The sequence below is a fragment of the Trichoderma reesei genome, assembly GCF_000167675.1.
Source record: "Trichoderma reesei QM6a unplaced genomic scaffold TRIREscaffold_10, whole genome shotgun sequence".
In the NCBI taxonomy this organism is placed as follows: Eukaryota; Fungi; Ascomycota; class Sordariomycetes; order Hypocreales; family Hypocreaceae; genus Trichoderma; species Trichoderma reesei.
The window spans coordinates 454,197-476,087 of record NW_006711157.1 but is presented as its reverse complement, the minus strand read 5'-3'; the positions used below and the strand labels follow the sequence as shown (position 1 = coordinate 476,087).

Sequence of the window (21,891 nt, the reverse complement as noted above, 5' to 3'; positions counted from 1 at the left end):
TCTCGAAACGAGATTGTCAAGGCGGAGGATGTGAGAGGAGATCGCAGGAAGCATCTTTGAAGGCGGCCAATCCTGTCGGATAAGAAGAAGAGTACTTCGGTGCCGAAAAGGGTTTTGTCTGATGCTCCTTCCCGAATATTTGAGTTCAAGTTGTTGGTCAAGTGCGACCAAGTGCCGTGCAGCAGGAGCAACAGACGGCTCCTACCAACTAACAACAACAGTGATGTTTGGGGTGATGCATGAACGGGCCGGAGCTTTGCATCCATGACTGCCTAACCCGATCAGGCAGACGGAATGCCTCATGGTTGTCTCTCACTCCAAGGCAAGGTCCACGTAAGACAAGGTATCAGAAAGACCATTCAGATTCAGTAGCTGATGACTGTTACTTACCGGGCAGTGGGCAAGTATAGTAGCAGGTGGTTTCTGTAGTAGACGCGACTACATCTCATTGCTTGCTTTGTCACGACATTGACCAGCTTTCCGTCTTAGTCCTTGCCCAAGTTCTTGGCCATCTCGCACTCAACTTCGGATAGACGGCAGATGCAGTAATAAGTTATTACAATGAATGAGGTAGGTGACTCAAAAACGCCCTTGGTATATATATCGTGTATGTGTATATGTCTCCTATGCGTATACTCAACCAGGTCCCAACAAACCCGACACTTCAATCGAATTGTAAAAGAAAAAAGCTCTGAAAAGCGAATCAACACCAGTAAACATCACAGTCATCAGCATATTGTGCTCCAGTTCTCACCAATCAATAAGAACCCCATCCATCTCCTCTTCCCAAACAAATAAACGCAATAGTAGAACGCCTTGCTCACTCAATCCAAGAGCTCCTGAGTCCCACTATACTCAACACTGCTCGACCTCTCCGAATGCGCCTCGGAGCCCTCTGGGATGGGCACCATGGCGCTCTTCGTCCAGATATGAATCGCCTTTGTCCAGTCGAGGCCCTCTATGCAGCCGCCCTTGACGGAGAGTACGTTTTTCGACTTTGCCACCGCAAGAGTTTGGACATTTCGCGTCAGCCTTTTGGTGGCAAATGTGTGAAGCTATGGAAGAGTAAAATGATGGTGCTGTGGGATAAGGATCAAAAAACATAGATACATACCGGCGTCATGTGGATGAGTCGTGTTCCGCAGTTGCGGCAGAAATAGCTACACACAAGCACCCATTAGTCAAGACTTGCCAGATGTCGTGAAATCTCGCCTTTGCATCGTACCAGTAGAGTGTTTCCCCTGACGCCGTCGGCCGCCTGTTATATTCAGTCGAGTAGATAGATATCAGCATCAAATTCGGGCCCTGACTATACCCCCTCCACTTCTCCCAAAAGAAACATCACCACAATTCGCCGTATATGAATGAAGGATTAGGCCAAGCATACGCATAGCAGTTGAGGAAATCCGTCTCAGGGAGCTTAAAGTGCGGGAAAATGGCCGAGGCACCAAATGCCGAACCCGTCTGTCTCCTGCACTCGGAGCAGTGGCATATATACAGCGCCAGGGGCTCGGGCAGCGGCGTCTTGAACGAGACGGAACCGCATTGACATCTGGCGTTCATGGTAAAGGAGAGAAAAAAGTAGACGATGAGAAATGAGAGAAGAAGAAAAAAAAAATCTAAAAAAGGAAAAGAGAGGTGCGTGTGCGTTGTTGGTTTCCGGCGTGAGTGGATGATGTTTGATAGATTCAAGCCGTGATGAATGGAGGTGTGTTTTCAGCCCGGTTTCGCAAGCTATCAATTCAAAACCCAACTAGGATGGCAGACTGTGACATGTATTCCGTGTCTGAATTCATATACGAGATAAATATAAAGAAGACACGGCATCAAATAGTCATGAAATGGATTCGAGTCCCTGAGATGTAGGTGTAAAAGTCACGGCAAGACGTCAGCGAGGTCGGATCTCCCAAACCACCCGTTTTGCATGTGCCTAGGCGCATCTGCTAGGCTACAGGATACAGCACCCGTCCTACCTACTTAGTTCCTATCACAAGGTGGTAATCATTTGTCCTCCCTCGATCGACGTCAGTCTCCCCCGATATCGACGTCCATTCCCTCAGGTACAGCTCCTTCAATCGTCGAGGCAGAAAAGAAGAATAGCCCCGTTCCATTGCGCCGAAGAGTCACGACGACGAACAGCCACTATATTCGCCGGTCTTCGCACCTGCAAAGACACGCATCCCCCATGCCATGGGGCCACAGCAAGCCAACAGCCCAAAACAGAAGGCAGCTTTCAGGCAGGATTGTCTACTAGATTAAAAATTCCCCGAGATTTGTTTGGCTCGCTCATCGCCTTTTGCTTCCCTCTCCGGCCGGGACTAGATACCTAGAACGACAAGCTGACAACAAGGGGGCCCGCAACCGCATCTCGGCAGATGCGATTCCGCCTAGAATCGCCCGTCTGCGCTCATGATACCCGTCACTCTGAGTGCATCTGTTCTTCCTCTGCTCATCCTTCCTGTGTCATCTGCTCTTCTCAAATCCTCTGTCTGCACACATGAAGTCAAGCAAAGGCGAGTGACTCATCCCGTGCACTCGAGCGTGAACAAGAGGTCGATAGTGACCATAGAGCATCTCCACCAAGCTAAGCCGGGGCAGATCGCACTCAATACTCTGGATCTTGATTACTAGCTTCTCGTCCTGGCTTGCCTGTTCTCATACCACGTACAGTACATAGAAGCACGGATTGGCCTGGCCGAGTCTTTCTAACATCACAAGATAAGGCTGCTTAGTATTACATACCTACTTTATGCATGTATCGACCAATCTAGACGTCTGTCTTTGAAGCAACCTCCCATCTGTCTGGCTACCGTCCACTTACATACAACATTATAAGCGGCTACCCACGGCAAGCAATGGCTTCAATCGCAACCCCAAACCAGAACACACTTCATTCGGTCCTAACAATCCCCGTTCACCAAGCGTCAGTCAAAAGAAAGCATCCAAAGCTTGCACTCCGATAACCGGTCCGCTCACCTCTCCGCTCCGAAATGCATCTACACTCGTGATTGCCGTTGGCAGTATACATAAGGTACATAGGTAGCTGCCTTGTGTACCTCATATGGTGTGTTACCTAGGTATGCTCAAGATGCAATGTTACGTGTCACCCGAATATGCGTATTTACATACATACAGCCTTCCCGTCCAACGGAACCAACCCCAGAGTTCGCTCAACCCTCGCCGGTCCGAATCGAGATGAAGTGCCCGATGCTTATGTAGCTTTTATACACTCCAGCTCTGTCTATGGAGCAACGTCTTGAATTATGTGGATCAACGGCTCGACTAGAAGCAAATTGTCAAGCTAGTAGTGTCGTATGGAACAATAGCTGCCGAGGCCGACTTTGCAAGCTTCCCTAAGCTCCCGAAGCCGAAGCCGAGCTCGTTCTACGAGTACAGCTTCACGCCGAAAGGAACACATCTCGGATCCTTGTATATGAGAAAATATAGTCCATTGACGTTGCAATTCATATCATGACATGTCTGTTTGTTGTTGTAGAGACTTTGATGAAAGCCCCAAAACCATGATCCATAACCCGACACAACGCCCAACACCCCTCAGAACATGTATTTCAAAGAAAAAACAAGCTCACAAGATCCTGCCCATGGCCGCAACCACCGCGTTGGACCCCTTCTCCCTCAAGGCGTCCTGAACAGCCGCGCACCACGCAATCTTGTCCTCGGTGCTCCACGAGTTCTTGATAATCTCAATCTCCAGCCGCTCCAGGTTCTCCATCTCCGCCAGCCGCCCGCCCTCCACCCACCGCCTCGCACCGCCAGCCTCCTCCAGCCCGTCGACAAACTCGTCGTCGTCCTTTTGGTCGTCGGTGCTCCTCCGGCCGATCTGGCCCACGACTTTCACCCGAAGGCCCCGGAGCCCGCGGGTCCACGACGCCGCGCGTCCCGGGCTGCACAGGTCCGCCCACTTGCTCAGCGCCGCCTTGCGTGCCAGATCCTCGGCCATAATCTCCAGCCTCGCGTACCGCATCGCCAGCCGCTGCCACGGCCGCTGTGACTTGGTCACGGCGGACGCTGCGTTGAGGCCCGACGAGAACCAGTTCAGAAAGACAAACTCGTTTTCGGCAAACGGCACCTCGCGGGCCTCAAAGTAGATCTGCCGACAGGTGCGGAGCAAGTTTGTGGGAATGCCCGCCAGCGGTCGCTCCGAGCTGAGCAGGCCGGGGGTGTTTCTGTTGAGCTCCCGCATCCGCTCCTTTGTCCGCTCCTTGACCAGCTTCTTCCTCTCCTGCTCCGCCTTCATCTTCTCCCACTTCCCCTGGCTCGCCTGGCTGCCCTCGGAGCCCTCCATGACCGGGCCGGATTCATCTGGCTTTGCGAGCTCGATGACGGCCTCCTCAGCCTCTATTTCCTCTTCAATCTTCTTCTCAAGATCAGGGTCGAGAGGGTGCAGCACGTAACGGCACAGCATTGGGATGGGGTATCCCGCTGCCAGCTCCTTGGGCTGGATGGGACTCATCCTGTAAGCCCAGTAGTAGATCCTCAGCCGTATCTCTACCGGGAGAGACAGCAGCCGCGAGTTCTGTGGCTGAGTCGCGCCATTCGAGTCCTTTTCCTCGATATCGCCATGCGGCTTGATGTCTCTCCCGTCCGTCGCCGCCCCCTCATTCTCCTCGTCTTCGTCAACTCCAGGCCCGAATCGTTTGTAGTAGCAGACAGCAGGCGGGTACCAGAACATGAATGGGCAGTATTCATACTCAGCCCCTGCCATGACTAGATGAATTGCGTGAGTATCCTGTACATTGATATCCATGTTGAAGTATTTCGTGGAACAGCTTGAAGAGGATGAACAGTAGAAAGGAGGGAAGAGCATGCATGCAGTTGGGGTTTAAGTATCTTGTCATCATTCTTTTTGACTTTTGCATCTTGCCTTTTTTTTCTTATGCCTTTTTTAGAAATCTTCTACTTCTCATCCTTCGTTTCCCCCCTTCGGCAGCGACATAGAACCTCGGCCTCACGTAAAGCCTGTTCTCACCCCGTGGATATCGCGGAACAAAGGCAACGAGACAAGGGGAAACACGTAAAAGCACATACCGATATGTGTTATGCAGCACGGCAGCATTGTGAGCACTAAATGGATGGTCAGCTGGCTCGTCTTATATCGTCTCACTAGCTGGAGTCGTGGCGGCTTACTGCTGGGCCGGTTCGCAGCGATGTGCGAAGTGACTGGCTTGGAAACGTTAAACAGGTCGGCCTCTGCCGCCGCTCTAAGCAATGAGCTCATGGTCAAAGGTGCAGGAAATGAGGAGTGAGGAGAGCACTAGATGATCGGTTTGCCATCCGGTCGGATCTGGGAAGAGGGGAGCCTATAAAGAGCGAGCGTGCTCTGCGGGGAAACGTCACGATTACATATCCGAGGCATATGAACCCTTTGATGCCAGCGTTGCATCCGAGGCCATTTCCGATCCTGGACATTCATTTTGTGAACCGTTGATGCATCCAGTCTATAATATTCCAAGCCCGCGAGCTGATGGAGCTTGGCCAGAATATCTACCGGTCTGTCGGGTAAGGAAATAAGTCAAAAGCCACAGGGGACCGCTGGCTTAACACGAGCATACAGAGATCCAATAAGATTCAGAGAGGCGAGAGATTTTAGCGCTGAAATGTGTGCATATTTGCTCTTCCCCGTGTGCTCGTTTTCTCCCAACCCCGGTTGTTTTGCCTTACCGGCCAGCTGCTTGCTTATCTCTTTCCGTCGAGTAGTTTTGGGGACCCTGCAACGTCATTTGAGATAGCCCTTGGCTGAAATTTGATTCGCTGGGCAGACTGCTTTTCACATTGATTCGTGTTCAAGGGTTGGCCCTCATCACCACCGTCTCATAGGCTCGTCATACCTCGTAGCTGCATCCTGCAAGCTTCGGCGAAGCCATCCAAGGCCGAAGTAGATCAGGGGTATGTCGCTAGTCCAGAACGTGGTGCTCTCGGGCGTTGGGTTCGTGGCTACACAGTAGTTCTCGTGACCCTTGTAGTAGTAGTAAAAGGAGTCGCCTCGAACAAGTATGATATCCGATAGGAGAGAAAGAAGGGGAGAGGGGAAGATGGAGGGGAATGATGGAAGCTGACAAATGTACTCGGAGGTTTTCGTCGTCGTCGTTTCCACCAAGAGCCGCGAGACGCTCTATAACCCTCCTATTCAACGACAGGAAGTTCGGCATTGTTTGACCATGCCCCCCGGCGTTTTATGAAAATCCGCGGAGAAAATCGTTGAATTCGTCTTCCTAGGACGATCCGGATCCTGGTGGTATATTGACTCCATCAAACCCCCTTTTGACTCCGTACTTGTTTTCGTACTCGATGTTCCGCGGAAGCTCGAAGTCGCCCCTTGCCGCAAACCACAACAGCGTCTCTGGCTCCGGACCCCTACCCACCAGCGTCGATTTTGCCGGGTCGCCATCATTGGCCTCACCCATGTCTTCGTTTTCATCGTCGCCATCTTCGTCCTCGTCCTCATCATCTTCCTCGTCGCTGTCTTCGTCAAGACCCTTCCTCAGACCTGTGCGCACTTTGTCGATGCCCATCTCCCTTTCCGCTTTCGTGTAGACGTCTTCGGCCTCCTCTTTGACATATGTGGCAATCCTCGATTGTGTCCATAACCTCAATTCGTCCCATATGTTCTGCAGCTCGGCAATGCCCTCGGGCGTAACGAGGCGTGCCGTCTCGCGACCCTGTGCCACAAGCTCCTCCACGTCTGGTTCCAGCTTCTTGCGCAGGAGTTGCGTCAGAACGTTTTCTTGTGTCCGTCCGGGATAGTTCGTCGAGGGATGCACGGCAATCCGCGAGAAGAGCTCTGAGTTTTCGCTCAAGTTATCCAAAACGGTCTGGAGGTTGCGCTGGAGGATCTGGGCCGAGGCTTGTAACGAGGAGCTGCGGAAGGGTTCAGCGCGTCAGAATCGCCAGATATTACGCAGCGAGGGGGGCTAAACATACGGATGGGGCAGCGGGTTGCTCTTGAGAATGTCCATCTTGAGGCTCTGTATGCTGCTCGAGAGCTGCGCCAGCCGAGCCAGCGTCTGCTCAACCGACTTGAGCTCGTCGTCGTCCAAGCCCAGCGCGGCCATGGCTGCAGCTTGTTGCAGATGTAGCTGATTTCCCGTAGATGCTGGTCTGCGTTTGAGCGTCGGAGGAGGTGCAAAGGCGGTAGTGAAGAGCTTGTAGGCGACGAGGGAGAAGAGCAGCACAGGTCTGTCTTTGGAGAGTGAATTGAAGTCGAGGTTGAGGTTGAATTTGTTTGAGTGAATGCGATGACTTTAGCTCAAGGCGAAAGTCGCCGACAGCTGCATCCGAGTCGTGGGGCAGGCGCTAGCGAATGCTTCTTTCCGTGGCTGGTGGTCGTTCCTGCCGATGAAAGCGTGAAGTGGGGCAATTATACTGATCGCAGAACTGCTGCTCTCCTGGTGAAAGCTTCACATAACATGATAACTCTAGGCTTGAATTAGATACTACCTTGAATATCATTTCTTCTCCCACGTTATCCTTGTGATGTTTTTCTCTTATTTTTTATTGAGTCACTCTACTCGGTAAACAAATATGATACATATGCCTGCTACACCATACACCGAATCACGCCCTCTCAAGATAATAACCAGATGCCGCTATAGATATACTCCGTGAATGAAACCCCATGATGCTAAGAAGGAGATGGAATAAAAAAAAAAAACAAGAAAGAATCGAGTGTCTGGCGACCAGAGTTACCCTCGGGTCGCATTGATCGTCTTGGAAATCTCGTACCCCTGCGCATCGACAAAGGGATATCTCGCACGCCTCTCCAAGTCGTCCAGCGGAATGTTTGAGCGGATATACCTGAACGACCATGATTAGCAAAACATGTCCTTTAAAAAGAGAAGGAAACCAAACAAAAGAAGAAGAAGAAAGGAGCAATGTGAAAGAGTTTTGAAACAGAAAAAAAAAAAAAAAAAAAAAAAAAAAAAAAAAAAAAAAAAACTCACTTTAGCCTGCCATCATCCTCCGGGTTATGGTCCCAGCTGGTAAAGGTCCCCTTGCTCAACGCATCCCACACCAAGCGTCTGCTCCGTTGCGACTGCAGCACCTTTTCCGTAATGGCATCAAAGTCCCACTTGGCCTTGGCCTCGGCCTCAAAGCCCTCAAACACAGCCTTGGCCTCTCTCTCAAACTCCGTCTGAGGCGGCTCAGCCTTGGCGACGCGCGCGAGGTTGTCCAGCTCCAGGGGATCCTTGTCGAGGTTGAACAGCTGCGGCTCGTCGGCCGGACAGGTAATGTACTTCCAGGCGCCTCTCCGAATCATCATCATCGGCCGGACGGTGCCCTCTCCCGTGTACTCGGCAAAGACGGTATCGCCTCCCTCGCGGCCCAGCAGGTGCGGCAGCATGCTCACGCCATCCATGGGCAGGTACGGCGCGGGCTTGGTGCCGATGAGGTCGCAGATGGTGGGCAGCAGGTCCAGGGTCGAGACGTTGTGCTTGACGCGGCGAGGCGCGAACCACTTGGGGTAGTGAACCAGCATGGGGACGCGCGCGGAGGACTCAAAGTAGCTCATCTTGTACCACAGGCCGCGCTCGCCCAGCATGTCGCCGTGGTCGCCGCTGAAGATGACAATGGTGTTGTCCATCAGCCCGGCGTCCTCGAGCGTCTCGAGCAGCTTGCCGATGCAGTCGTCGACGTAGCTCACGGAGCCGTAGTACGCCCTCTTGGCCCTCTTGATCTGCTCGTCGCTGAAGTCGAGATCCCACAGGTCGCACACCTTGAGCAGCCGCTTGCTGTGGGAGTCCTGCTTCTCCTTGGCGATGCGGACCTTGGGCAGCGCAATGTCCACGTCCTCGTACAGGTTCCAGTACTTCTTGGTGATGGTGTACGGGTCGTGCGGGTGGGTGAGAGATACGGTCAAGGCAAAGGGGCGCTTGTCCGGTCCTTCGCGGACGTGGTCCCAGAGATACTGAGTGCTCTTGTACATGACCTCCTCGTCATAGTCCAGCTGGTTGCTTCGCCCACAGGGGCCGGCCTGGAGGATCGAGCTGGCGTTGTGGTACCACTCGAGACGCGTGTCCGGCTCGTCCCAGTTCACGACCCAGCCAAAGTCGCCCGGGTAGATGTCGCTGGTGAGGCGCTGCTCGTAGCCGTGCAGCTGGTCGCCCACAAAGTGCATCTTGCCCGCCAGAGCGGTGTGGTAGCCCTTGGAGCGCAGATAGTGCGCATACGTCGGGACCTCGGAGTTGATCTGAGACGCGTTGTCGTAGGAGCCAATCTTCATGGGCAAGAGGCCGGAGATCATGCTCATTCTCGAGGGCGCGCAGAGCGGTGAGGGGCAGTATGCCGAGTCGAACTGAACGGATGAAGCCGCCAGACGATCCAGGTTGGGCGTCTTGATCTGAGAGTCGGGGTTGTACATTTTGAGCTGGGGAGCCGCCAGCTGGTCGGCCATGATATAGAGGATGTTGGGCTTCTGCTCCGGGTTGAAGGCGGAGGAGGGGGGAGCCTCTGAGCGAGGGAGAGTGTTGAGATCCGGAGCCATGGCGGCGAAGTCGATGGACGAGTTGGGATTGTCTTTTGAAATGAAGGTGTTTTCAAGGATATGAGATTGATGATACGTCTGTAATCTGAGCCTGTCCGTGTTTCTCAATGACCCGAGCCTCTGGTGTGGGAAGAGACGGAGGACACGATAATGGGTAGATGTAGGTGTAGGTGTAGGTGTAGATGTAGGTGTGCTACAACGTGTCTCTTATCAACAGTCAAAGGCCACAGGGTATTATGAAAGGAGCTTTCTTGAGAGTCAGACACGCCACGTAATGATCATGAGAAAAGAAATCGAGGGCTTAAGAATAGAGAAATAGTTCACAAGATGAGAAAAGAGGTTTCTGTTCCGTCTAGACCAAAGTCCCGTGCCAACACGCCCATCCAGCCATTCTTATAATCATCCCCCCAACCAATTTCCATGTGGAGAATAAATACTAGTATAGTACATAGTAGGCGCGACGAAAACGAAAACCCCCCGACTTCCGAGTCGTACTACATCACGCGAGCACGCAAGAGGGAGCAGCATAATGCAAATGCGCAGTACGAGTAATAGCCACCTACATTAGCCTCTCTGCGTGCATTGTTACATGTTTCGTTCTTCTCATAGTCGTTCTCTCTTCTTGCCGACACTGTATGGCGTCCCCTTCACTTTGGTGCATAAATCCGGCTCTCTTGTTCTCGAACAACGTCTTCTAGTCTGGTGTCAGATAATGGGGGACCGCGATCTCAATTAGCCCGCTAACAAACACAGGCAACAGACTTTCTGATTCCGCCCATTCTCTCTGGGGGATTTGCCCGTCGTGTCTTAGACTACGCTTTGTGAGAAGCGAAAAAGTGGCTTTTCAGGCTTCTGACAAGACAAAATAAGTGCGTCGTCCAAAGAAAGCACATCATACCTACTAATACCTTATGCTGTGCCACACCTCATCCATCGTCAACTTCCTTAATGAATCTCCGTCGGAGAGCACATCTTTGTAGCCTCACACGATATGAATCAAACCTAAGCGACGACCCGACACACACTCCCAACACACACAAACAACATGTCGTAAGCCCTGGTTTCTTATCAAATCCTCACTCCCTTTTTTCTTTTCACCGATCGATTTGGTCTGATCACATGCACATCCGAGCTCAATTTCTCTCTCTCCCCCCCTGCGCAAGCGCCAGAAAAGCTCCCAATTCCTTCCTTTCTCTTCCACTCTTATTCCCTAGCTTCACTCTTTATCCAGCCATGGACCCTTAAACTACCCGATTCGGCATCGGCCATTTGCTCCCCCCCAAGTTTCCCCACGGTTTTTTATCTTCCTCTTTGAATTCCGTGTCTTCCAGAGCTAGACAAGCACGAACAAGCTAGAGTAAGGTAGCTCACACAAAGACTGCCCCCGATTGCGTGATCCAGACCTCCGTAGGCGTGCGAAGCGTTTGCATCACCACAAGATTCCATACAAGTACGACAGGCAGCACTGTATGGAAAACTGTATAGACACTTCTGCTTTGCTGCATGTGGGGTGAGAAATATTCACGTCGTAATAATACTCTGCTTGCTTGGCAAAGGAGGAGGAGCAGCATCAACAACGACACAACAGAGCTCCGTAGGACATTGTGGCGATCAAGCTCAGCTGACAGAAAACCCTTGCCTCTGCCTATCCCCCTATTCTTCCTCCACATACATACATACATAGTATCAGCCTTCCATCGAACACAAAGACGCATCATCCGAACAATGTCCATCCAAATAAACTCCTATTACCGGGTTACTACTCACTTGCAGTTAGTGCTAGCATGAAATGATCGTCACCCCCTTCCATCTTGTCGATCAGAAAGGATGACGGCTGAGGGGCGTTGTTTTCGCAACATTCAGTATCACAACAGGTCAGCTAATGACGACGAACCTACATTCTTATGCTTCTTGTAGACCGCCTCTCAGAGGGACAGTTTGTCTCTAGGTTGGGTAGCATACCTAACGGTAGATGGAAAGATCTGCAAGACTATTAGTATTCAATATTACCAGTATTCATCATGTCCGAGTGCAACGAATACATACGCATCCTCCGACCCAAGCATCACCACATGTCAGCTCACGATGCACTTCACATTGATCCAAACACTACCTAACCACACGAGCCTCAAACCTCCAAAGTCAACTCACACACCATTCAATTCGCCTGACCTCACTTAAACTATAACCTCTATACAAAAGGCAAGGTATCAACATGCATTTTACCATTGATAGTAGCCCAAGTACATGATGTAATTACTCGTCTCTTATATTCAAACCCCAAGCTCATCCCCCCCTTTCCACGACCACTCCCGCATTTCCATTCCCTATTCTTATGAACCGCCACCGTCAGAAACAACAAAGTGCAAATGCAGAAGAGTATCCTGCAGTCAGAAGAAATCTACCATATGTAACCGATGACAATGGCCATGACGATGATGATGATGATGATACCCTCACCCTTGTCAGCCCGCCCGACGATTTTCACAATTTGGACTCTGGCACCCCCTTTTCCCCTCCCTCCTCTGTACATCACCTCCCATCCTCGTCAAGAGTTCCTCCATGTCCATATGAGCATATTCAGCCATGTATAGAAAGTTTCTTCGAAAATCTGAAAATCCCAATCCGCCCCGGCCAACCACCCCCCCTTAGAGAATGAAAGAATGCCAAACTCCGTCAAACACCGTGCATGGTCAGTTCGCCTCGCTCCATGTTCCGTGAAGAAGAAAAATTACTGCATCATCAAGCGACGTCAACGGCTCCTGTCCGCTTACTCGCCCCCCCTCCCCATCGGCTCAGGCTGCTGTCCCATCACTGCGTCCGGTAAAACTTCCTGTAGATGAGATGCAGCAGCAGGTTCACGTTGAGCTTGAGGTTGCCCTCGAACAGCGTCATGAACTGATGAGCCTCGAACTGGGCCTGGAGCATGTCCTCAATGGGCACTTGGGCCGTCGCTCCAGGAATCTGAATGTGGCTTCGCGTGCCCTCAATGGTAAACACGCCCACCTGGTCGCACGAGATTGTCAAGTCAATCTTGTCCCATTCGCGGTCAGACGTGCCGGTCCACGACACCAAAACGCCCTTTTCTGACAGTGCTCGCGCGCTATACTTGTAGCTTCCAAACTTGGGCACCCGGCCGCTGCGTTCAAGCTCCCGTTGATGGTTGTACTGCTTGGTAAAGGGCATCAGGAACCGTTTTCGCCTATCATCACTGTTAGCTACCATGGCCGTGATTCTCAACACGTCTGAGACATCCTTACCCCTTCTTGTTCTGGAGCGTCTTCATGGCCTGCTCAATGTAGTCGTCGTAGCTCTTGCGTTGCTGCTCAAGGTACTTGGCCTTCTCGTTCAGGTTGGCAAGCGTCAGCCGCACGCCGTCCAGCTCTCGTTGTCTCTGGACACGCCTGCGGCTCTGGGTCCGGATATCGCTAGCAATGGCGTTGAGCACGTCTTGGTACTGGTTCTGCTTGGTGATCCTTCCCATCTGCTCCAGCTGCATAATGTTCTCCAGAGCCGTTCGCTTAAGGTCGTAGTAGGACATGGAGGTGATGTCAGCCATCTTAGCGTCTGAATACGCCCCTCGGGAGTTGCTGCCTGCCGCAAATTCCTCGCGGAGAAGCGCCTCCCACTTGTCCTCATCCTCGGGGGTGATTGGCTTGACGAGGATCTCCAAAAGGTTGGCCCCCGTTTGCACCCTGATGATGTACAAAACGCACCGCTTCGTCTCCATGAACAAAGCCTTGATATCCGCCTCGGGATCCTCGAGGTCGTGCAGCCTGGGAGTCAGAAACATCTGAATATCCGCCGCTCCGGCTGCACTCATCTCGTTCTCGTTGCTCTTGGCGCTGCCCAGATCCTGCATGATTTCTCGCAGAACGTCGTCTCGGGTTGGAGCCATGACCATGAGCTCGGCTGCCACGAGATTGTGAATGGCAAACACATCCGACATCTTGACGTACAAGGTGGGCTTGTTCTTCGCATACAGATCGTTGAATTCGTCAATGTCAAACGTCCTCTCGGCATCTGGCACGGTGATGAGGTCGCTGGTGATCTGCTGCAGGCGCTCGATGGACTCGCCGATGAAGGCATTCAGGGGCTGCAGGTAGATGTTTTCGCCGCCAAACGGCCGGCCCAGCGCAATCTGGCCGACCACCTTGGCGACCTCGCCGAGGTTTCGCTTCTGGAGGGGGCTGAGCGACTTGTCAATGACGCCCATGTTTTCGGGCATGGTGACGGCTGGCTGCAGGTAAAACTTCCACAGCCAGTGGGACACCATCTGCATGAGGTTCTCTTGGGGCTCGCGAGTGAAGTGCTGGCGCAGCGCCTGGAACATCTCGCTGCAGACGAACCGGAGGCCGTAGGGCATTTTATGCACCTGCTCCTCCAAGGCCAGGAACAACTGGTCGCAAATCTCTCGCAAGTCGCGCAGATGGTCGATGAAGAGGCGTCGCGTCTCAGGATCGCGGATGGCAACCTCACGAGGCACATCCAGAGGTCGATGATCCGGCCTTCCTGTCCGCAGCTCCTCGTTGTTGATGGCGGATCTGTAGATCTGCATCGGGTCACTCTCCAGGTCAAGCGCCGGGTCCTCGATGATGTTGTCGCGGATCAAGGGCCCCAATAGGGATCGGAGATACTTGCGATCCCGTGGAGACCGCGTATAGTTGGCAAGCAGCTTGGCCCAAAAGTAGTGGCCTCGGGAATACTCCAAGGCGCTCGTGGTGCTCTCGACCTCTTCCCGTATCGACCGGGCAATCAGCTTCAGGAGGTAGTACTCCTCTCGCCGCTTCTGGGCATAGCCAAACAGGCTCATCATAAGAAGCTCGATGCGCCGGCTCTCCTTTTCGGCCGTCGCCTGCACACGGATGTGCTTGAACAAGCGGGCGAGATAATGCGGCTGCGTCTGGAGCGCAAAGAAGAGCTGCTGGTAAGACTCCAACTTTTTCCTGGAGCTCTTGTTGAGTGCCTTGAGGTCAAACTGGTTCGTGGATGCCATCGTAGAGTTGGCCAGTAGACCCATCGACGTCCCGCCAAAAGTGTGCTGATGCCTGACGACTTCATCAAGCGTAATCTTGTTCTTGACGAGGAGAGCAATCTTGATATCCAGCTGATCAATGTACTGCTCAAGCATTTCGTTTTGCCGCACGTGCTGGACCACCGTCTTCCGCATCCGCTCAAACTCGACTTCCTCGTTGAAGTCAAAGTCGCTGTCATTAAGCAGGTGCACAAAGTTCTTGACGGCGCTGACGGGCGGGTTTTTGCCCGTGGTAAGGCTCTTGTATGCCTCGCCCTGCACCTTGGCACGTACGAAGCTCTGGATCTTGATCACCTTCTTCATGTTCTCCTCGTAGAACCGCTTCTTCTCTTCGAACCGAAGCCTAATCAGGTAAGCCTTGGCAGCTGCTTGGAAAATGACAATAGAGTCTTCCTCCTCGAGAAGCTCGGTGAGCAAGTCATCAATCCTCGCGCGCTCCATCATGGCCTTGAGGATGGCTTGGAACTCGGCAGTCGCCGCATCGTGAGATGCCAGCTCCTCACACAAGGCGGAGTGATACCGCCGGTACAAGAAGCCTCGAATCTGGGCTTGCAACTCGACGACTGCGGGTTCCTCTCGGTCGAGTTCGTCCAGGATTGCCGCCACTCTGCGCCTCTCAAACATGGCCCTAATGAGTGCTTGTAGTTCAATAATAGCAGGTTCGTCCTCCTTTAAGCCGTCGAGAAGAGTTGAAACCTCTCTCCTGACGGCAGCTGCTCGCATGGCAGCTTGGAGCTGTCCAACCATGGGCACATGCTCGGCCAGTTCGGCCTTGAGAACCTCCTGCTCCTTTCGAGCGGCACGACCACGAATCGCACTCTGAAGGGAGGTCCATGTATCGGTGAAAGAATTGAGATCCTGTTGTTGCTGTTCAATTTTCGCTCGCAACAGCGTAGCCCTGACAGCAGCTTGGAGGCTGGCAACCATCGGCGTATGCTCCTCGAGCTGGCGCAACTCTTTGCTGACTTGATACCGCAGCAACATTCCTCTGGCGAGTGCCTGGAGATCCTCCACCTTGCCATTTGTCTTGTCGAGTTGGTGCAGTTCCTTGCTGACTTTGTTGCGCATCAGCATTCCTCTGGCGAGAGCCTGGAGAGTCTGCACTTCATGCGTCGCCTGCTTTGTCTCCTGTTGCTGGATGGTTTGAGCTTTGCGCAGCAAGAAGCCCTTGGACATTGCTTGAATTGCCCTGATTGGGCCTTCGCAACGAGCCATGACATTCTTGAGGCCCTGCATCTCGTTTCGAACCTTCTGAGCACGAAGCATACTCTGGAAGGCTAAGATGGCAGGCTCGGCAGCTTTCCTGTCTTGGTCACTCTTCTTGAGTCCTCTCCGAACAAGGAATCCGCGGACAAGGCTCTGGACGAGTATGGTCGCTTTCCTCATCTGCATTCGGTAGTCTGCGATCTGGCGGGCAAAGTTGCCCCGTATTCTGGCCTGTAAGTCAATCAACCACGCCTCCTCATCCCAAAAGCCTTGCATCATCTCTCCCAGCTTCAACCGGAGCAGCGCGCCACGAAGCTGGGCCTGGAAGTCGATAATCATAGCCTCGTTCTCTGCCAGTTCGCGGTCGATCCTCTCCTCTTCAGTCTCCTCAGGCTCGGGTTCGGGCTCGGGCTCCGGAACGCCAAAGTCAGCCCCCATGTTGCCAAAGCTGGGCATGTTGACGCCCAGCATGTCCAACCCCTTTTGCATGGCCTCCAGTTCATGATGTTCGAATTCCAGCTGACCAATGAGGTTGCCAATGCGAAAGTCAACGATGCCCTTGCGAAATAGGAGCCAACTCAGGGCATGGATACAGTAGATGACTTTCGGAATGTTCTTCTTTTCGTAGAGATCGATAAGCTCAAAACGGAACAGGTCGGGTAGCTCAACCTCGTCCAGATATCGGAAGAAAATAGCAATGTTATCAGAATGTCGAAATTGCAGCTTTGGATTCCTGAATATTCGATACCGTCTGTCCGGATTTAGCGACTCAACCACTTCTGCCAGCGTAACACCGTCGCGCAATGCCTCCTCCAGCTCGACAATGGGCGGTAGCGTCTGCTGGATGACATCTTCAATCCACTCCTTGGCCTCACCAATATGGCAGAGGTATTCGTATGCCTGGAGGAACCTGCGCTGCTTGTCCATCCAGTTGCGTCCCTCCCAGCCATAGTTGGTCCTCGGCCCGCGACCGCCAGCGGTCTTGTCGGTGCGCTGCAGCTTCCGCCGGCCTCGGAGACCAGCCACTTCCTGCGCGGGCGAGATGATGCTAAAGTCCTCTGCCTCCTCGGATTTGGCAAGCTGAGAAAGAGTCCGAAGCTGGCTGGTGGACGATCTGCCCAGCCGCTCAAGATCAGGGCGAGCTATATGAGCGCTGTGGGAATGTCCATGACGTGAGGGCGGCACGACCGCTTCTTCTGGGATCGCAGGCTCGCCTCGGGACATGAACATGGAGGTTGGGCGCGGTGGCAAAGGTCGCGGAGTCGCAGTCGTGGTCGGCGAGGCAGAGCCTTCGTTCTGGGACAGTGACAGTCGGCCGATGTCGATGCTCTGGCCTCTCTCGCGCGGCCTGGATGCATGCGGCGGCGTCGCTGGGGCTTCGATGGAAGAAGCCGTAGGGGTTCGCGGCAATGGGCGGAGCGACTGTCGGACTGAGCCGTAGATGTTGTCCGGGCCCTTGGCCGTGCTGGAGCTGCTCGCCTCCGCCGTCTCGAAGAATCGGGCTCGGGCAATGACATCGCTCTGGCCGCGCTTGTGGCCCGTGGATCCGTAAACGCTAGTTGCCGACGTCGACTGGCTGTTGATGCTGTGGTCAGAGGCGTACGAGTATCCCGACGAGGCTGACGAAGTCGTCGACGGGTTGCGATTGATGCTGGAGCTGGCGGCAGCCAGGTCGACGGCGTGGGACTGCCGCCGAGGGCTGTTCCGATACGACGACGACATGTTGCAGGAGGCGGTCTCGCCCAGTCCGGGCTGAGGCTTGGTGCAAGCGCACAATATCTGCGTCGATGCTGGTGATTTGGTTCGGGGGGGTATATCAGAGAACTCTTGTGCGGCGCTATCAAGACATCCTTCCTGCGGCGGTGGAGGATTGAGAGAGGGAAGGAATGCAGAGTGCCGGCGCGAGGCAAGAAAGAATGAATCAGCCTCTAAGACATGCGCGTGGGGAGGCCCGATGTCAACAAAAGGTCGAGCAAAGGTTAAGGTAGGTAGGTAGGTAGATACGGCGGCGTTCGAGCAGAGAGCGAAACGACGACAACAACAACAACAACAAAAGGAGATGGACGCTGGTGAGAGAGCGAGAAAAGAGTGTGTGTTGCAAGCCGAACCGCGCGCAGATGCCGCCCAAAAGATGCAGCGCGAATGCCGTCACAGATGGACCAATGTTTTCTTTTCCTGCTTTTTTCCCTCCAGTCTGCGGCAGCTTTCAGTGATTGCAGCTGCTGGAAGCGCCGGCACAGCAGAGCAAAGCAGGGCAGGCCAGGGCAAGGGGATCAACCACAGCGCGGGGCTGGGATCAATCCAAGCTCCATGTGCTGCATCTGCTAAAAGTTGGGCAGCGAGCGTAAACAAACGGCCGGGACAACCGCGTAGCAACGAGCCCTTTGCGGCGCTGCGATTGGCTGCAGGCGCCGGATGGCTCCAGTTTTCCGCCCTCTGCGTGGTGCCCTCGGGGCCGCTGTAAGCCATGCTTGCGTGCATTGCACGCTTCTGCAGGGCCATCACACGAGGGAAATCAATCTAAAACTATGGAGCAGAGGCGGGTTGGCGGGATCAGCTGTGGCCATGGAAAAGGCAGCAGCAGAGTCCAGGCGTTTAGCCATGATGCTGATGCTGGAAAGGGGTGGAGAAGACGAGTCCCTCGGTTATGCTCCTGAATTCTGACAGGGTTGAGAGCGGACAGAATATCCGCTGCGTACCTCAGAATACGTGGTTGGAAAGTAACCCTGTCACTCGTATAGGAAAGAATCTTCGTACGAGAAGCTTCTCGTCTTGAGATGCGAATCCTGATGATAATTACATCGTGAACTTTACGCGTTGCAGCTTTCACGACGTCATTCAGCTCCTGTGGGTAGAAAACTGCAGCAAATGAAACTACGGCCACTAGCGGCATATCATTCCACAAAAGCTACGGTGTGTTTCAAGTCCCCATTGGTTGAGACGACACCGACAAGGTGTACCAAGAAAAGTTGCCAAAAGCGCTCATCCACTCTGCGCTTACATAGGCCCATACTCCTAGCTGCTGTTAATGGTGAGAAAACAAGAGGCGAGCTCACAGCTTTACCACTAGAGATTGTGTAAAAGGACAATTACATATAGCCGTTTTTTTTTAACATCTGAATGAAATTACTTGGCGTTGCGAAAAGCAGTGAACATGTGAAAATCACATCGGCTCCAGGGTAGGCAAGCTACCAATTGCGCTCCTGTTTGCACACATAAGGAGAAAGTGTGTAGTATGAGTAGTAGTGGGGCTGGATGAGGTCACTACCTTATCGCCAGAAGCAGCTACAGCTGGAGAGTTTCTCGTCTTCAAACTTCAACCACATCAGCTTTTGCACCTCCAACGGCATCGTTGCCAACTCCGCGGCATCTCTCGCGAATCACCGTCTGGATGCTCACATCTCTCCTTGCATAGAATAGCCGTGCCCTTGTCACAATCTCTCCGCGGGAGCCACGCCTGTGCTCACCATGTCGGCGAAACAGCAGAGGCCGTCCGTCCTGGTACGTTGGACAGCTTCAGGGCTCCGAAGGCGCTCAATTGATGCAACAAACCCGTGCTAGACTGACAATGGCGGTAATAGGTCACGGACGCGAGAGAGAGGGCTGACCAGCGACGAGCACCACGGCGCCCTGGCACGTCGTCTGGCGCCCCTGGACGAACCCCGATGCGATTCATGACGGTCGACAACATCCTCCAGCACGACTCCCAGATCCCATCGGGCCAGCCTCGCGGCCCGCCTGCTCCAGCGCAAAGGCCGCATACCTCCGGCGGTCTTCCTCCGGGCGCTCGGCGGGTATCAGCTGGCGGCCTGCCAAATGTTCCATCTCGTACCGGCAAACCGATGCCTTCGCGAACCACTAAAATTAGCGAAAAACTCGTCCTTCTGCCGGTAGCCGAAAATGAGGACGTGGATGAGGAGCTCGAGGGTGAAGTAGTGACCAATTTGCACTTGCAGGACGAAGCGGGCCGGCCGCTGAGAGACGAGGAGCTGGATGTGCTTCGGAAAAGGGGCGGTATCCGTGGCAAGACGTATGCGGAACGGCTGCCCAAGGTCCAGCGGACGGACAAGGTCAGCCGATTGACTGCCTACTGCACCGCGCAGGCGTTCAAGACGAAGGAGGCGGCCGAGTTTCTGAGGAAGAAGCACGAGGTCAAGACCAAGCTCTACGACGATTGCCTCTACGCCATCTATGCTCTGCCGCTGATGAACGGCATCGAGGGCTACCGAGTACGCAGCCGGCCGATCCTGAAGACGCCCGGGACGGGGAAAACCGTGCTGGATCTGGAAATCGAACGCAGCGAACAGCGGGATCACCACGAGGGCTACTTTGACCACAACTCGTTCAGTTCGGGTAACGAGGACTCTGGAGAGGGCGAGAGAAGGCCGTCAGCCTTTGCGGATCCTTCTTCACTGCCAGAAGACGGCCTGTTGTCTCCGAGGGAGTCCTACCCCGCCGCCGATGACGGCATTTCCTCCCAGATGAACCGTCTTGCGCCGGATGCAAAACACTTTGCGGAGATGTTCGTCTTTTCGTACGGAGTTGTTGTGTTTTGGAATTTCACGGAGCACCAAGAAAAGGATATCCTTGCAGACTTTACATTTGCCGATGCCGAGGACGGTGTTAGTTTGCTCTCTGGGCCCTTGGACCAGGGCGACTACGAGACGGAAGAGTTCCATTTCGAATACAGCCCCGATGTGCAGCGCCCACGGATATTCAACGACATGATTACGCTGCTGCCACGTTCCGACCACATGATCAAGCTGACGATTAGCCACGCAATAGCGCAGAGCACCAAGCTTTGCTTTTTCGAGGAGAGGATGAGCGAGACGATGCTGGATGCGCAGCATGTCCCCAAGACGCTGGCCTTGACGGGAGAGCTGGGCATGACACGGACCGAGATTGTCAAGATTATGGGCCGGCTATTCAAGAATCGCGTGGATATCAATCTATGTATGTTTGTTGTGTTTCAATGTTTACAAGCATCTCAGCTGACTTGCCGTGGTAGCATCGAATATCCTTGACGTGCCCAACTTCTTCTGGGACTCTGAGCCTACGCTGCATCCGTTGTACGAAGCGATCCGCGAGTACCTTGAGATTGACGTCCGCATCAAAGTCCTCAACGAGCGCTGCCGCGTGTTCTTGGACCTTGCCGAAATCCTCTCCGACTCGGACGCCGATGCTAAGATGAGCTACATAACATGGATCATCATTGCGCTCATCGTCCTCAGCATCCTCGTGACGGTCACGGAGGTGGGCTTACGCTTTGGCATGCTGCAAAAGAGCAAGCGTGACGACGAGGGCGGGCATAACAACACCAGCTGCTCTGGAAGCGACATGGCCTGGAGCAGCAAACTGCCCGAAGTCGTGCTCGAGACACCGCTGTCACAGCCCGCGAGCGGGTCAATGAGGCACGCTGCCCTGGCATCGAGCGATCTCGAGATGCTCGCCCGTGCACTAGGCTTGGAGGAAAGTGCTTCGGTTGAGGACGTCCGGCGCGGCATATGGCATCTGCGACAGGGAAGCAGTGTGGGATCGCGATACGACGGTCAGATGGAGGACGTGGATTGATTGAGCTCATGGAAATTTGAGAAACGCTGCTGGAACTTGCGAATACACCTTTGACGTCCCTCGAAATCGGCGCACAATCTCAGGTCAAGGGAAAAAAAAAGGGGGGGTTTGTCTGTTGACATCAGGCTATCGCTGTGCTGTTTGGATTCTGCTCGACTTTGGTCTTTTGGCGTTTGCTCTTTTGTACAATGCAACACACAAACGGGGTGTACAGCGACGGGTATCTCCTTTTTCAAAGGCGTCTGGTCACGAATTAGTTGGTTGGCGTTCTACCTTAATTGCTCTAATAATTACTCAGTATCATTTCTTCTCTACTTTCTCTATTAACGAGAATGCCAATTGACTCATAACTCTACACACACAGCCCAGCCAACATAACGCAACGAGACACAGGCTGCGCAGGCGTCTGTAATACCGTACAGGCACACTGCATCAAATATTGTCAATCACTAACGGCCTACCTCTCCACCTACCTAGGTACCTACGTACGTAAGCTTCAAGGTAGAGAGGGAATGAAACGCTCGATTGATCTGTAATACAGCATAGAGTCCAGTACCTGAGTCAGCCCTACCAACTT

General features: G+C 53.4%; 6 protein-coding genes across 6 annotated transcripts; 1 reads left to right on the top strand and 5 right to left on the bottom strand.

Annotated features, from left to right (window-relative positions):
• Nucleotides 1-824: 824 nt before the first annotated feature.
• TRIREDRAFT_62475 (uncharacterized protein) lies at nt 825-1,563 on the bottom strand (the record flags this gene model as incomplete). Its single annotated transcript, XM_006965584.1, has 4 exons — nt 825-995; nt 1,115-1,160; nt 1,226-1,258; nt 1,388-1,563. 4 exons carry the CDS (start codon nt 1,561-1,563, stop codon nt 825-827), a joined length of 426 nt encoding a protein of 141 aa, XP_006965646.1.
• A 2,023-nt stretch (nt 1,564-3,586) lies between these two features.
• TRIREDRAFT_62556 (uncharacterized protein) lies at nt 3,587-4,693 on the bottom strand (the record flags this gene model as incomplete). Its single annotated transcript, XM_006965583.1, has 2 exons — nt 3,587-4,195; nt 4,346-4,693. The coding sequence occupies 2 exons, from the start codon at nt 4,691-4,693 to the stop codon at nt 3,587-3,589; spliced, it is 957 nt and encodes a 318-aa protein (XP_006965645.1).
• A 1,540-nt stretch (nt 4,694-6,233) lies between these two features.
• TRIREDRAFT_78322 (uncharacterized protein) lies at nt 6,234-7,138 on the bottom strand (the record flags this gene model as incomplete). The annotated part of the gene is made up of 2 exons (XM_006965582.1): nt 6,943-7,138; nt 6,234-6,879 (listed from the first exon to the last, which is right to left on the bottom strand). Exons 1-2 carry the CDS (start codon nt 7,071-7,073, stop codon nt 6,234-6,236), a joined length of 777 nt encoding a protein of 258 aa, XP_006965644.1. The 5' UTR covers nt 7,074-7,138.
• A 470-nt stretch (nt 7,139-7,608) lies between these two features.
• TRIREDRAFT_78320 (uncharacterized protein) lies at nt 7,609-9,776 on the bottom strand. The gene is made up of 2 exons (XM_006965581.1): nt 7,962-9,776; nt 7,609-7,815 (listed from the first exon to the last, which is right to left on the bottom strand). The coding sequence occupies exons 1-2, from the start codon at nt 9,500-9,502 to the stop codon at nt 7,704-7,706; spliced, it is 1,653 nt and encodes a 550-aa protein (XP_006965643.1). The 5' UTR covers nt 9,503-9,776; the 3' UTR covers nt 7,609-7,703.
• Nucleotides 9,777-12,313: 2,537 nt separating this feature from the next.
• Nucleotides 12,314-17,465, bottom strand: TRIREDRAFT_62426 (RasGAP protein; the record flags this gene model as incomplete). Its single annotated transcript, XM_006965580.1, has 3 exons — nt 12,314-12,704; nt 12,763-15,551; nt 15,642-17,465. 3 exons carry the CDS (start codon nt 17,463-17,465, stop codon nt 12,314-12,316), a joined length of 5,004 nt encoding a protein of 1,667 aa, XP_006965642.1.
• A 1,859-nt stretch (nt 17,466-19,324) lies between these two features.
• TRIREDRAFT_62467 (uncharacterized protein) lies at nt 19,325-21,314 on the top strand (the record flags this gene model as incomplete). The annotated part of the gene is made up of 3 exons (XM_006965741.1): nt 19,325-20,696; nt 20,752-21,033; nt 21,109-21,314. Coding segments are annotated over 3 exons (1,860 nt in total), but the record flags the coding sequence as incomplete, so codon positions are not given.
• Between the last annotated feature and the right edge of the window lie 577 nt (nt 21,315-21,891).

Bases quoted from the DNA above. Each gene is read 5' to 3' on its own strand.
- TRIREDRAFT_78320 (XM_006965581.1), bottom strand. From the start codon at position 9,502: ATGGCTCCGGATCTCAACACTCTCCCTCGCTCAGAGGCTCCCCCCTCC. The intron at 7,816-7,961 runs GTGAGTTTTTTT...ATGGTCGTTCAG, and splicing joins GAGGATGATGGCAGGCTAAA to GTATATCCGCTCAAACATTC.